Genomic DNA, 12,712 nt, shown 5'->3' with positions numbered 1-12,712 from the left:
TCTATATTAATTATAGAATATTATATATATGAATATTTAAAATATTTCAATTTTGTTTGGTTATAAGGATAGTAGAGAGAATTAACTAAACTTGTTTATATATGAATATAAGCATTAAATGACATTAAATGCAAAAACGTTCCAAAAAAGTATTTTTGAGCAAAATTTGCTGCAAAATACTAGTATAGATTAATCTCTATATCATAAAAATTAAACCCTACCTAATATACCCTAAATCTACGTTTGTCAACCCAAACCTATAAAAAAAAAATCTATTTAATAAAAAATCAAATTTTTTTATGTTAGTGGTATTTTTGTAAAATAAAACTTTTGTGGTATTTTAAAAAAAAAATAAGTATGGTATTTTTGAAAAAAAAACCTTAAATTGTGGAACTCCTCGTTTTATAACTTAACTATAATGAAGACTACAGTATTTAATTGCAAATATTTATTGGGTCGTTAACGAAAGAAGATCTGTATTGATCTACATGTTTCTGGTCAATTGTTCGTTTACAACATGTAAATGTGGTGTTTTTCATTGAACAGTTCAAAATAATGTTTTGGCAATCCCATCAGTTTTTGTTCGTGATGATCATGGGTTTGGTTAGAGTTCAGTCCATTCTATATTTTATGGCTAAATATCTCTCTAGGAGTCTGAATAGTTAAGAGTTAAGATTTTTATACGACTATACAACTTAAAACTACGGTTAAGTGGGGTTAATATGGGCCAGAATACAGTCATTAAGGCCCATCAAGAAATAAAACTAGGGTTAAAACTAAATCAAACCATTGACACCCTTTGTGCTTATCCCACATCGGGAAGTTTCACAATGGGAGACATCTGCTTCGTAGTATAAAAAAACGCGAAGGTTGATCCGTAGAAGGTGTGTGGCCTAAGCTATTGACTTCCATTGCACTTTAAGGAAGGTAGTTTAAGGTCTTCCCAAGAGGAAGATCCTGCGGTTGTGGAGGCCTGCGTTCGCGCGGCCTCTCCTATTTCCCTTTGTTCAATTGTTTTGTTTTCACGCCAAGATGGTTCTGTTTAAGCCTAGTCATCTTGGTGGCGTTCGCTAAAGCTCCCATCGTAGTAGCGACAACGTCTTGTATCATCGGAGGCATATTAGTCACAAAAGTTCTTAAAAGCTAACTTTTGACTTTTGCAGATCCAATCTCCGCCACGAGTGGGATTGTCTCGTAATCACTTTATTTTTTTTCTTTAAAGTAATAACATTTCGGTCACATTGATTAAAGTTATAAAATAAGAATTTAAAAGCGTAATCGCTCAACCACTCAAAGAAGAAGACAAACGCTAAACAATTCTCACAGTGTAATCTTTTCTTCTTTCGTTCTCCCTCATCATCATCTTCTCCAGAAAGGAAAAAACAAAAAAGATGTGGTTTTTTGGATCAAAAGGAGCATCTGGATTCTCATCTCGTTCCACTGCAGAAGAAGTCACACTTGGTGTTGATGGGACTGGTCTCACTGCCATAGTCACAGGTTTCTTCTCTTCTCTTATCATATAACTTTCTTAGCTCTTTCTCAACTTGGGTTTGTTTAAAGTTTCAGACTTTTCTACAATTTTCTCCTATTTTGGGGTCATCTCTGAATTGATTTCACCTGTAAGACAAGAGATTTGACTTTAATTGGTCAACCCTTATAAATATGGATGTCTTCACTGTTGTTTGTTGTTTCGAAAGCTGTCTCTTTTGTTTTGTCAATAAAAGTAACAACCTTTGTGCTCACAAACTTTTTTGCTCAAGAGATTTTTTTATAGAATTGGATTGTTTCTTTGTTTGGTGAATTTAAACATGTTTGGGACCATTTGCCTAAAAAGGGAAGATTACTTCAGATCCGCAAATTACATGTGCTTGAACTTGTCTCTGTTTCAGCTGATTTTAGTTTGTGACCAATTTATATACTTTTTGGCCAAGAAGATGATGTGCTTGTAGAAATCGTTTCAGTATTTTTATTATAATTAAAAGGGTTTGACTCAAGAACAATGGAATCCTTGAGTTGAACAATTCAGTTATAGGCTGTTGAAGTTTAGACTAGCATCGATTGAGCCATTTTTTGGTCCTTGATTTGAAGTCTTTTTTCATTATTTGTATCAGTCTTCCATTGGTTGATACAACTTAAGAAAGTGGTCTAGCCTGCATTGAGTTTTCTTGATTTTTATTGTTCCTCAAGTTTGTGTTACATTGTTTTCAGGAGCATCAAGTGGTATAGGTGTAGAAACCGCACGTGTTCTTGCACTGCGTGGTGTGCATGTGGTTATGGCAGTGAGGAACACTGGCTCTGGTGCTAAAGTTAAGGAAGATATTGTCAATCAAGTCCCTGGTGCTAAACTCGATGTCATGGAGTTAGATCTCAGCTCAATGGACTCTGTCAGGAAATTTGCATCTGAGTACAAATCTGCTGGTCTTCCACTCAACCTCTTGATGTAAGCTTATTCAAATGCCATGGTTCATGTATTTGGGAGTATCTGATGGTTAATGTTTTGAATTGTCTCAATTTTGTAAGAAACAATGCGGGGATTATGGCATGTCCCTTTATGCTCTCTAAAGACAACATAGAGCTGCAACTCGCAACCAACCATTTAGGTGAGTTATGATAATCAAACCAACGTTATGGCCTTGTCCTAAACTTAAGTTACTCTCTTTAACAGTGCGATGGATGTTGTGATCCAATTATATTTTCAGGTCATTTTCTGCTGACCAAGCTTCTGCTAGATACAATGAAGACCACATCACGTGAAAGCAAACGAGAAGGAAGGATTGTTAACTTATCATCAGATGCTCATAGGTTCTCGTACCCTGGAGGAGTCCGCTTTGATAAGATCAACGACAAGTCAAGGTACTAAATGGTGAACCAAACAATAGTCTTTTTCTTTAAAATCTCTATAATTCTTCCCTGGTTTGGTCTCTACTGCAGTTACAGTAGTATGCGAGCGTATGGACAGTCTAAACTCTGCAATGTTTTACATGCCAACGAGCTTGCAAAGCAACTGAAGGTAACTACCATAAGTAACAAGTATATCTATTGAATCAAGAATCTATGTTTCAGTTGTTATCTTGATTGAAATCTGGTGTGGATAAAAACAGGACGATGGAGTCAATATAACAGCAAATTCACTTCATCCAGGAGCCATTATGACAAATCTCGGGCGCTACTTCAACAGCTATTTGGCTGGTAACATTTTTTTCTCTCATCACTCCATTCTTGATAAGGTTACACACATATAAAGAAACGCATATAGATACTTTGATTTTCATTTGATCCTCTTTGTCACTGGCTTGATGCAGGAGCTGTTGGTGTAGTGGCTAAATATATGCTCAAGACTGTTCCACAGGTATGCTTCTAATCTCTAAACCTCACACTGATAACCAAAGGATCAGTTACAAACTGGTCACTAAGTTTCTCCAGGAGAGAAGTTAATGATATACCACCAGTGTAGCTTTAAGGGCTGTCTTGGTTTGTTGTTTATCTGGTTTATCTAATCATTGTTGAATATCTGACTTTGTAGGGGGCGGCAACAACTTGCTATGTGGCATTGAATCCTCAGGTTGCAGGAGTTACAGGGGAATACTTCGCAGATAGCAACATTGCTAAACCATTACCACTTGCCAAAGATTCAGAACTGGCCAAGAAAGTTTGGGATTTCAGCACTAAGCTTACCGGTTCTCAATTAGGAGAAAGTAGTTCTTGAAAAGCAAATAGATGTTCAGTGAACCTTTACTACAGTGGCTTCTACATTTCATTGTCTCTATTGAACTGATACTTACTTTCAGCCTATGTCACAAATGAAATAAATGTATAACAAATCTAAAACATTTCAATTATGCAAAAACAGATGGTTTAGTTCTGGTTATGACCGGCTTGGTTCTCGGTGTAGGGCACAGAGAGACTTCAAGAAAATAATGTGAGAAGATCTGTAATTTTTATTCTCAGAAGATTATAAAGACAACTTTTGAATTCAAACAGGAGGAGACAATACTGTCAATGTATTATTAAAGTGAAAGTCAGGAAATGAAAAACAATGATAACAAGTTTAGTTTAAAATTCACTTTATTAATGGTTTCTTAGGAAGATTTAACTAATTAATTAATCTTTGTGATTGGACTTTGGAGCATAACGTGCACTTTGTCGATATGGAGTCTTGTTATTTAAAATGGAAGAGAGCTTAACTAGAGAGGCTCTGTATTTAATTCTTTTCACGCCCTCTATATATAATTGTCGGTCGTTAGATGTCATTTTTTTTTTCCTTTCTATTTATTTGATTTTGGTCCAACCCATGTTCCAATGATATGCATATGCTGACATGCACTATATACATTTTAATTTACTTTTTAAAAAATTTAACGAGAACAAAATTTGATGTAAGATTTATGAATTCGTATGTTTAAATGGTGTCAAAACATAACTAAAAGAATCATGTTGGTATCTCTCTACTCAACCAGCGTGGCTAACTATGTGGCTAACCAAAGGAAGAGAGTTGGAAAGGTTTCAAGTTTGAGCATCGGCGACGAGAACAACACTAGTTTAACTTTCTATGGTACCTATAAAATTAATCATGGTCTAGGTATGAAACTTCGTAGTTGTAACTGTAGACATAGTTAAACTGTGTATACTGTGGTGTGGACAATCATATCGATTGTATGTACAAACTGTTTGCTGCAATATCACATGTTCCATATGAGATATCGACATATCGTGTATATTGGACGTGGTACTTCAAACTTTACCCCCAATATATAAACTATAGTTCTAATTTTGCATGCGTACTTTCTACTATTAATTCATTATGCAACAACGCAATCTACTGTACTTTTTTTTTTTGGGTTACAATTGTGTTGAAACTGAAATTGATCGAGTTAGGAATTACTCGTCAAGAAGTGTTTGAGCCTATATAGGAATTACTCTTATACGATATAAAGGTTTATTCATTTCACTGTTTGTTGATAACACAGTGACAAATAATATTGGTGGTGAGCAACGAAAGTACTGAAATTGTCAACAACAAAACAAACGAAACAATTAAATGCCAAACCATCCAATCCAATCAAATATGTTTGTAATATTGAAACATGAAGCAACCTTGCATCTCTTTACATTCGATTTGAAAGAAAATAAAAACAAACTCTTAATAATAAATAACAGATATCACAATCATATATGAATGGGTTGCGGGTGTGTGGACTAATAATGAGAGAATGGTAAATGTTTCTGAACTCTTCTCTGAGCAGCCACCAAAGCACTTAGAAAAAGGTTTTTAGTTCACACCTTTGTTTTACTTTATGCCATACTAATCCGTGGTACTACAAATGTAATTTAATCGTAGTAAAATTGAATTACATATTCATTTTTTTTTAATATATATTATATCATTACCAAAAAGTCAATCATGTTGTAGTACATGTACAGATTGGACGCTTTCTTTGTATTCTTCTGCACTGCATACATTTAACTTTAATAATTGCTCTTGTCCGTAATGTGACACTTCGATTCTCATGCATACTACTTAGCACTTTCTATATATATATATAAAGTTGTCATAATTTCTGGAATTAAAATGTGTCTATAATTCATTCATCCAGTACTTGAGCTCAGAATTAGACCATTTTCTGCCAAAAAGGTTAAATAGTATCCCTCAAAAGTAAAAGATTAAAAAAAACAGTTTCGAGTGTTGGAGACGCGGTTAATATAGAGCCGAGGATGGAAACGTGTGAAAAGGAAGTGATGAGGCCAGCCATCAGGACCGTGCATTGACATCACGTGAGGACACGTGGGCACGTACAAACAAAACTGTCTTTTGGACTGACCTTTGGAAGCAACCACAGAAACATCGAACATCATTCGGTGTACCATAAAAACAACACATATCATTGAGAGTTGTATTGTTTACTTACCCCCATAAAAACCCTTTGGTATCAAACACAAGACCATTGTCTTCTTATTATTAACGATTTCTTTCTTAATTACTTAAACCCATCTTAAGCTTATCAAATCTTTGAGTTAGGTAGAAATAGAATTAGTTAAATCTCTTGAAAAAGTCATATTTCCACAATACTTTAAAATGTACAAAATTTCATAAATCTTCCTTGATTACATTGTTACATTACATGCATGGATATATCCTACACATAATTTAGTGTTTATTTAATTTTAGATTTCAATTATTGCTTGGAACAACAGATAATTAAACATGCGTTCATGGGAAGGTCTACGTCTTCAATCGTTGACCGCCACAAAAGCATTGGTCGTGAACACGACTAATACTAAATTACGCACCAAATTTTGAATTGTTTAATATAATAAATTTGTTAACTGATTTAGATGAGTTTGTTGCAAAATCCAGGCTAATTACAAGATATGTGAATTGTGAAAAAACCCATGTTTTAATTAATTACGACCATTGAAAATGTTTACAATGGCTAAAACTACAATAAAGGAAGATTTTGAAATATGGCCTACGACTGTATAGCAAGTTTTACCCATCATGGTTGTTTATGTTATTACGAAAAAACGTAATGTATTTTTCGCACCTTTTCAGGAACTACATCCGAATGACAAAAATAACGAAGCCTTTAGTATATATATCGTTTTATTTCCACCTTCGTTTTTAATGCGCTTAAATTAGTCTAAATTAAAGTTAAGATCATCCGAATAGTAAATTGCACATAAGCAAGTACAGTTTCAATATTATCGTGCCATTATTCAGAACGTGTGATCAATCTATTTGAATTGACCCGACCGTTAGTAGGCAAATTAACAAATAAATTATCAAAAGCCAAATACATATTGTTTATTGTATAATAGAACTTTGCAACTTGCAAGGTTCAGCATACAAAATACAATATACATTTATCTATATATTTAATTTCATATTGTTATTTTCGAAGAAGACCTACCATATATTCCATTTCTAATGGATAATTAATCCATGCAACGATTTATCTACGTCACGGCTTTTCGTCTACGGTCTACAACTTGCACGTTACAACTTACAACGTTTTTTTTTTTTTTTTTGTAATTTAAATCATACTGTCAACAACTCTGGATACAAATATACAATCATACTATTGAAATATTGGTAAACAACAACGTTGGTTTCTTGTCCAATCGGACGTGAAGTGTCGCATAAATGTGTGTATGAAGCCAAAACATGGCTAGAGTATATTTTTATTTTCTTATGGTATTTTCAAATTACAAGGTGCAAAAGAAGACACTATACAAACTCTTGGAAAATAGGCCATATATAATATTTATAATAATAACAAGCCAAAAAAAAGTAAAAATATCCTATTAAAAGTACTATGTTTAGTATTTATGCATACTTCTATAGATTTTAATATAATTAAATTTAAATAGTTTAGTTATACATTATATGCAATTAATAAAAAATGATGAATACAGTATTGAATACAAAAAGATGAAATAAATTCGAATAGCATATTATTTAATGTTTATACTTTAATGAAATTAAATTTCCATTGATTTAGTGTTTATGTATATTTTTATAAAATTTAGTACAACTACATTTAAATACTTTATTTATATATGAAATTAACAAGTCATATATCAAGTCCTTATATAAGCAGGGGAGAGTTAACGCATGGTTTAATTGTTTAATTTAAAATAATAGAAATAGTATATAGGACATGTTAACGTGTCAAGTTCTACAGAGCATCCTTCAACTATATATAGGATTAGATGAAACAAATTCAACAAAAGGTAACAATAACATATATCTACGAAGGGTAAGAAACTTAACAACCAATAAAATTAAAACATTTTACGAAATTCCATAATCGCGGTTCTAAACTAATTTGCGCACATACATTCTTATAAAATTTTGTCTTAAAATATATAAATAAACAGAATTATACTAGATTTCTGGATCGTTAGATATGGTTGTTCCTAGCTAGCTATGGATGTAAGCGCAACTACTCTACAGTCTTTTTTTTTTTTTTTTTATTCTACAGTCTTGTAAGGTGTTTTCGGTATATGCGACTCAAATGCAATAGTTCGTTGTTGCATATATGATCGAGATAGTGTATGTGGTGCGTCACATCTTTTGAGAGCAGCGTGACATGGTCGAATGACATCCACACCCCCCATACAATAGCATTTACAAGTAGGAGGGTAAGTGTTAAGGAGCGATGGTCTCGATAAGTGATAACCCATTTTCATGATCCAAGTGAAGAAGATGAGATACCTATTCTTTTGGAGTCATGGGAGAGGTCATGTGGCCCCTTGCTTTCTTTGAAACTCTACTCTATCCGTTGGACGTGTCATTGAATCACTGGTGTTTTTCTTAGTAGTAAAAAAAAAATCACATCATAGTAAATTAGTAATGAAGAGTTTTTATATAGCTCAGTTCTTATTATTTTTATTTTATTCGAGAAAGATATATATGAAACAACAGAGCAGACGAAAAGGAACAGTGACGCCCATATCCTAGTCAGGGACGTGACTATGAGAACCTCTGTTTTTTCTCAACTCCCCAACCAGCCAGAGACTAAATTTATGAAAATTTTCTTATCAGGAAACATTGTTCATCAGCAGATTCAGGACAGTAGTAAAGAAAAAACAGGAAAAAAAAAAAAAAAAAAAAACTTTTTTGTAAGAACAAATCACTTGTGAAAAATGGAGCCCACAAGCCATACCTGGTTTTCTTTATTGTTTTTTGAATATTCACATTATAAAAATCTAAACTTTTTTTTTTTGTCTCCCCTGTTTAAATTTTTTTAAACCCCTAAAAAAAATTAGAGTCCTTTTCAAAGTCTATCTGTAAATGGCGATGCATTCGACTACTCAATGAAAGCTCTCTAGTGTTCTTCTTTCTTATTCTCTCTTTTAAACACCTCTCACTTTCATCTCCTTTCTCATTGATTGTTACTTGAATTTACAAAAAAAAATCTCGTTTTAATTGAGCTAAGCTTCTTCTTCTTCTTCTCTTCAGGAGATAGTGAGTGCTCTGTTAAACCCTTAAAGTATCTTTATCTTCTGAAGTTCTTGTTGTTTGCTTAGAGATGATCTTGGTGATGGTTGTTTATTCAAGAAGACGCCGAGCTATGTAAGTTTCTCAGATCTGAATCCTCTGTACGAAAATGTAAATATTAATTTTTATTAAAAATTAAGAGTTTTTTTTTTTATATTATGATTATTTTATTTCCCTTTCTGCTTAGATCTGCAATGTCCTCAAAATCAAGTATTTTCCTTAAAAGAAAAAATCATGATTCCTTCTATTTTTCCCTTATTTATGAAAAGAAACTATCCTTTTTAACTATTCAAGATTTAAAAAAAATCATCATTTCAACTATTCAAGAAACAAGCTTTTTGGTATATATACTCTAGAAGATTTCATTGCCGTTAACTTACATTTCTTACCAAATTTGATTCTAAAGCTTTGTAAACCTTTTTCTAGGGTTCTTGTCTGTCTAAATCTTGAATCTTGAATCATTTTAGCTCAATCTTGAAATCTGAAAAATCCAAAAATCTCTCCTTTTCAACACCTCTGTTTTGACTTTTTTTTTTTGTTTTGTTTTGTTTCTTGTCTTGAATCAGATTGGCTTCAATGGATTATTCATAGGCTACATTTATGGGATTTGATAGATTGTTAATTAAGGCAAACTTGTGGTTATGGATTCTCGAGGTGACGACAGTTCTAGGTTCGGACAATATCCGACAAAGCCTTGTAGAAACATGTCTTCATCTTCATCAGCTGCTTTCTTCTCAGCTAACCAGTCTCCGTTCTTCTCACCAAGATCTCCTAAACCCAATCAAGAACTCTCTGAATCCACTAGGTCTGATGCTCAGTGCGATAGCTTTGATCCTCTTAGCTCCAGCTCTGGCTTTCAAGACCCGGAGCTCGGGTTTTTAGCCGCCGCCGCATCACCACCACCTCCTCATCCTCAGTGTCAGAATCTTGAAGCTGCTGATCGAATCGCTTCGAGTAGTGTGATCTCTTGCACTCCTTCTAGATATGGAAGAGGGCAAGGGGAAGACTCTTCGTCGTATACTCAGACGTCTTCTGTTTCTGTTTCTTATAACAGGTTGAGATGTTGTGATGTGTTTATAGGGTTACACGGTCAGAAGCCTTCTTTGCTTAGGTTTGCTGATTGGCTTAGAGCTGAGTTGGAGTTTCAAGGGATGAGTTGTTTTATGTCTGATAGAGGAAGATGTAGGAGTACTAGGAAACAGAGAATAGTCGAAAGAGCCATGGACGGTGCATCGTTCGGAGTCATAATCCTAACGAGAAAGGCTTTCAAGAACCCTTACACGATCGAGGAGCTACGGTTTTTCGCAAACAAGAAGAATCTGGTTCCTGTGTTCTTTGATCTGTCTCCTGGAGACTGTCTTGTGAGAGATATAGTTGAGAAGAGAGGTGACTTGTGGGAGAAACATGGAGGGGAGTTATGGGTTTTGTATGGTGGGATTGAGAAAGAATGGAGAGAAGCGGTTCACGGGCTATCTCGGGTTGATGATTGGAAGCTTGAAGCTCATGAAGGTAACTGGAGAGATTGTGTTTTCAGGGCGGTTACGTTGTTGGCAATGCGGTTAGGGAGGAGAAGTATAGTGGAGAGGTTAACGAAATGGCGGGATAAAGCGGAGAAAGAGGAGTTCCCGTATCCGAGGAACGAGAGTTTTGTTGGGAGGAAGAAGGAGTTATCAGAGTTAGAGTTTGTTTTGTTTGGAGACGTTGCTGGAGATTCTGAAAGGGATTACTTTGAGTTAAAGGCGAGGCCGAGTAGGAGGAAGAAGAATGTGACGTTAGGGTGGAACAAAAGCGGTTCAGCGGAAGAACGAAGGAAGAAAGGGAAAGAGAAAGTTGTGTGGAAAGAGTCTGAGAAAGAGATTGAGATGCAAAGTACAGAGCTGCCTTTAAGGAATCAAGTTAAAGTAGGGAGGAGCACGAGGAGGAAACGGTCGATGAAGGTTGTTTACGGGAAAGGTGTTGCTTGCGTCTCGGGTGAATCAGGGATTGGCAAAACTGAGCTGCTTCTTGAATTTGTTTACAGACATCACCAAAGGTATAAGATGGTTCTTTGGATAGGTGGTGAGAGCCGTTACATAAGACATAACTATCTGAATCTTTATCAGTATTTGGAAGTTGATATTGGGATAGAGAATGGTTCGGATAAAACGCGGATGAAGAGTTTCGAGGAGCAAGAAGATGCTGCGGTGTCCAAGATTAGAAAAGAGCTGATGAGGAATATACCATTCTTGGTGGTGATTGATAACTTGGAGAGTGAAAAAGACTGGTGGGACTCGAAGCTTGTGATGGATCTTCTTCCTCGGTTTGGAGGCGGGACTCATATCTTGATATCTACGAGACTCTCTCAAGTTATGAATATGGAGCCATTGAAACTCTCTTACCTCTCTGGTGCTGAAGCTATGTCGTTAATGCAGGGGAATGTGAAAGACTATCCTGTTTCGGAAATGGATGCATTGAGAACGATTGAAGAGAAACTTGGAAGGTTAACGTTGGGATTAGCTGTTGTGGGAGCTATATTGTCTGAGCTTCCTATAAACCCTAGCCGGCTTCTTGATACTATAAATAGAATGCCTTTAAGAGAGATGATATGTAGTGGCCGGGATGGGACTTTGTTGAGAAGAAACGGGTTTCTGTTGCAGCTGTTTGAAGTGTGTTTTTCGATCTTTGATCATGCGGATGGACCGAGAAGTTTGTCTACAAGAATGGTTGTGGCTAGTGGCTGGTTAGCTCCTGCACCGGTTCCAGCTTCTTTATTAGCTTTGGCTGCTCATAAACTCCCTGAGAAGCACAGAGGTCCGAAGCGGATGTGGAGAAGACTAAGACGCGCTATAAGCTGCGGTTTTACGTCTTCCAACTCTAAGCGATCAGGCACTGAAGCTGCTTCTATGCTACTTAGGTTCAACATTGCACGAACCAGCAGCGTCAAGCTAGGGTTTATACAAATCCACGAGCTAGTGAAACTCTATGCAAGGAATCGTGTACTGGTCAACGAGAATGCGCCAGCAATGGTTCAGGCAGTGATAAGCCGCGGCTCGACGGTTGAAACAGCAGAACAGATCTGGGCGGTTTGTTTCTTACTGTTTGGTTTCAGCAACGAAGCTCCGACTATTCAGTTAAAGATAACAGAGCTGCTGATTCTTGTGAAGCAAGTAATCTTGCCTCTAGCGATCAGAACGTTCATAACGTTTTCACGGTGCAGCGCAGCTGTTGAGCTACTCAGGGTCTGCACAAACGCTCTTGAAGCGGCTGACCAAACGCTAGTGACACCGGTGGAGAAGTGGCTAGACAAGTCACTTTGCTGGAGACCAGTTCAGACAAGCGCTCAGCTAAACCCTATTCTATGGGAAGAACTAGCTCTGGCTCGAGCCACCGTGCTAGAGACTCGGTCTAAGCTGATGTTACGAGGCGGTCAGTTCGGTTTTGCTGATGATTTGATCAGAAAAGCGATCTTCATAAGGACATCAATCTCAGGAGAAGATCATCCTGGGACAGTGTCGGCTAGAGAGACATTGAGTAAGTTAACGAGGCTTTTATCCAATGTTCATCAGATTCATAACACTTCACCGTAATAGAATTTAGGACTTTCTTGTTGTAAAAGTTAAAAAAAAGGTTAGAGAGTTTCTTGGTTCTTTTTTATTATCATTATTTTTAGCCATAAGAGTTAGATTTATACAGAAGAATCTAGTAATAAAAAAGCTGTTAAGTAAGAAATTT

The 12,712-nt window shown here is 35.7% G+C and overlaps 2 protein-coding genes and 1 long non-coding RNA gene across 4 annotated transcripts; all 3 read left to right on the top strand.

The window, feature by feature from the left end:
- Positions 1 to 801: 801 nt before the first annotated feature.
- LOC104717968 (short-chain dehydrogenase TIC 32, chloroplastic) lies at positions 802 to 3,868 on the top strand. The gene is made up of 8 exons (XM_010435608.3): positions 802 to 1,497; positions 2,209 to 2,440; positions 2,521 to 2,600; positions 2,700 to 2,853; positions 2,932 to 3,010; positions 3,102 to 3,189; positions 3,303 to 3,349; positions 3,524 to 3,868. The coding sequence occupies exons 1-8, from the start codon at positions 1,392 to 1,394 to the stop codon at positions 3,704 to 3,706; spliced, it is 969 nt and encodes a 322-aa protein (XP_010433910.1). The 5' UTR covers positions 802 to 1,391; the 3' UTR covers positions 3,707 to 3,868.
- A 3,755-nt stretch (positions 3,869 to 7,623) lies between these two features.
- LOC147935883 (uncharacterized) lies at positions 7,624 to 8,437 on the top strand. Its single transcript, XR_015568047.1, has 2 exons — positions 7,624 to 7,757; positions 7,983 to 8,437. It is a non-coding gene; the product is annotated as an uncharacterized LOC147935883 (long non-coding RNA).
- Positions 8,438 to 8,670: 233 nt separating this feature from the next.
- On the top strand, positions 8,671 to 12,709 carry LOC104717966 (uncharacterized). 2 transcript variants are annotated; one of them, XM_087470696.1, is made up of 2 exons: positions 8,671 to 9,076; positions 9,568 to 12,709. In XM_087470696.1, exon 2 carries the CDS (start codon positions 9,643 to 9,645, stop codon positions 12,565 to 12,567), a length of 2,925 nt encoding a protein of 974 aa, XP_087326822.1. In that variant the 5' UTR covers positions 8,671 to 9,076; positions 9,568 to 9,642; the 3' UTR covers positions 12,568 to 12,709. The 2 variants fall into 2 exon arrangements, with proteins under 2 accessions (XP_087326822.1, XP_087326823.1); XM_087470697.1 differs by lacking the exon at positions 8,671 to 9,076 and adding an exon at positions 9,195 to 9,342.
- The last annotated feature ends 3 nt before the right edge of the window (positions 12,710 to 12,712 follow it).

Source organism: Camelina sativa, chromosome 10 (assembly GCF_030686135.1).
Source record: "Camelina sativa cultivar CO46 ecotype springtype chromosome 10, ASM3068613v1".
NCBI lineage: Eukaryota > Viridiplantae > Streptophyta > Magnoliopsida > Brassicales > Brassicaceae > Camelina > Camelina sativa.
The sequence above is the reverse complement of the archived record's forward strand: the minus strand, read 5'-3'. Positions and strand labels throughout refer to the sequence as shown.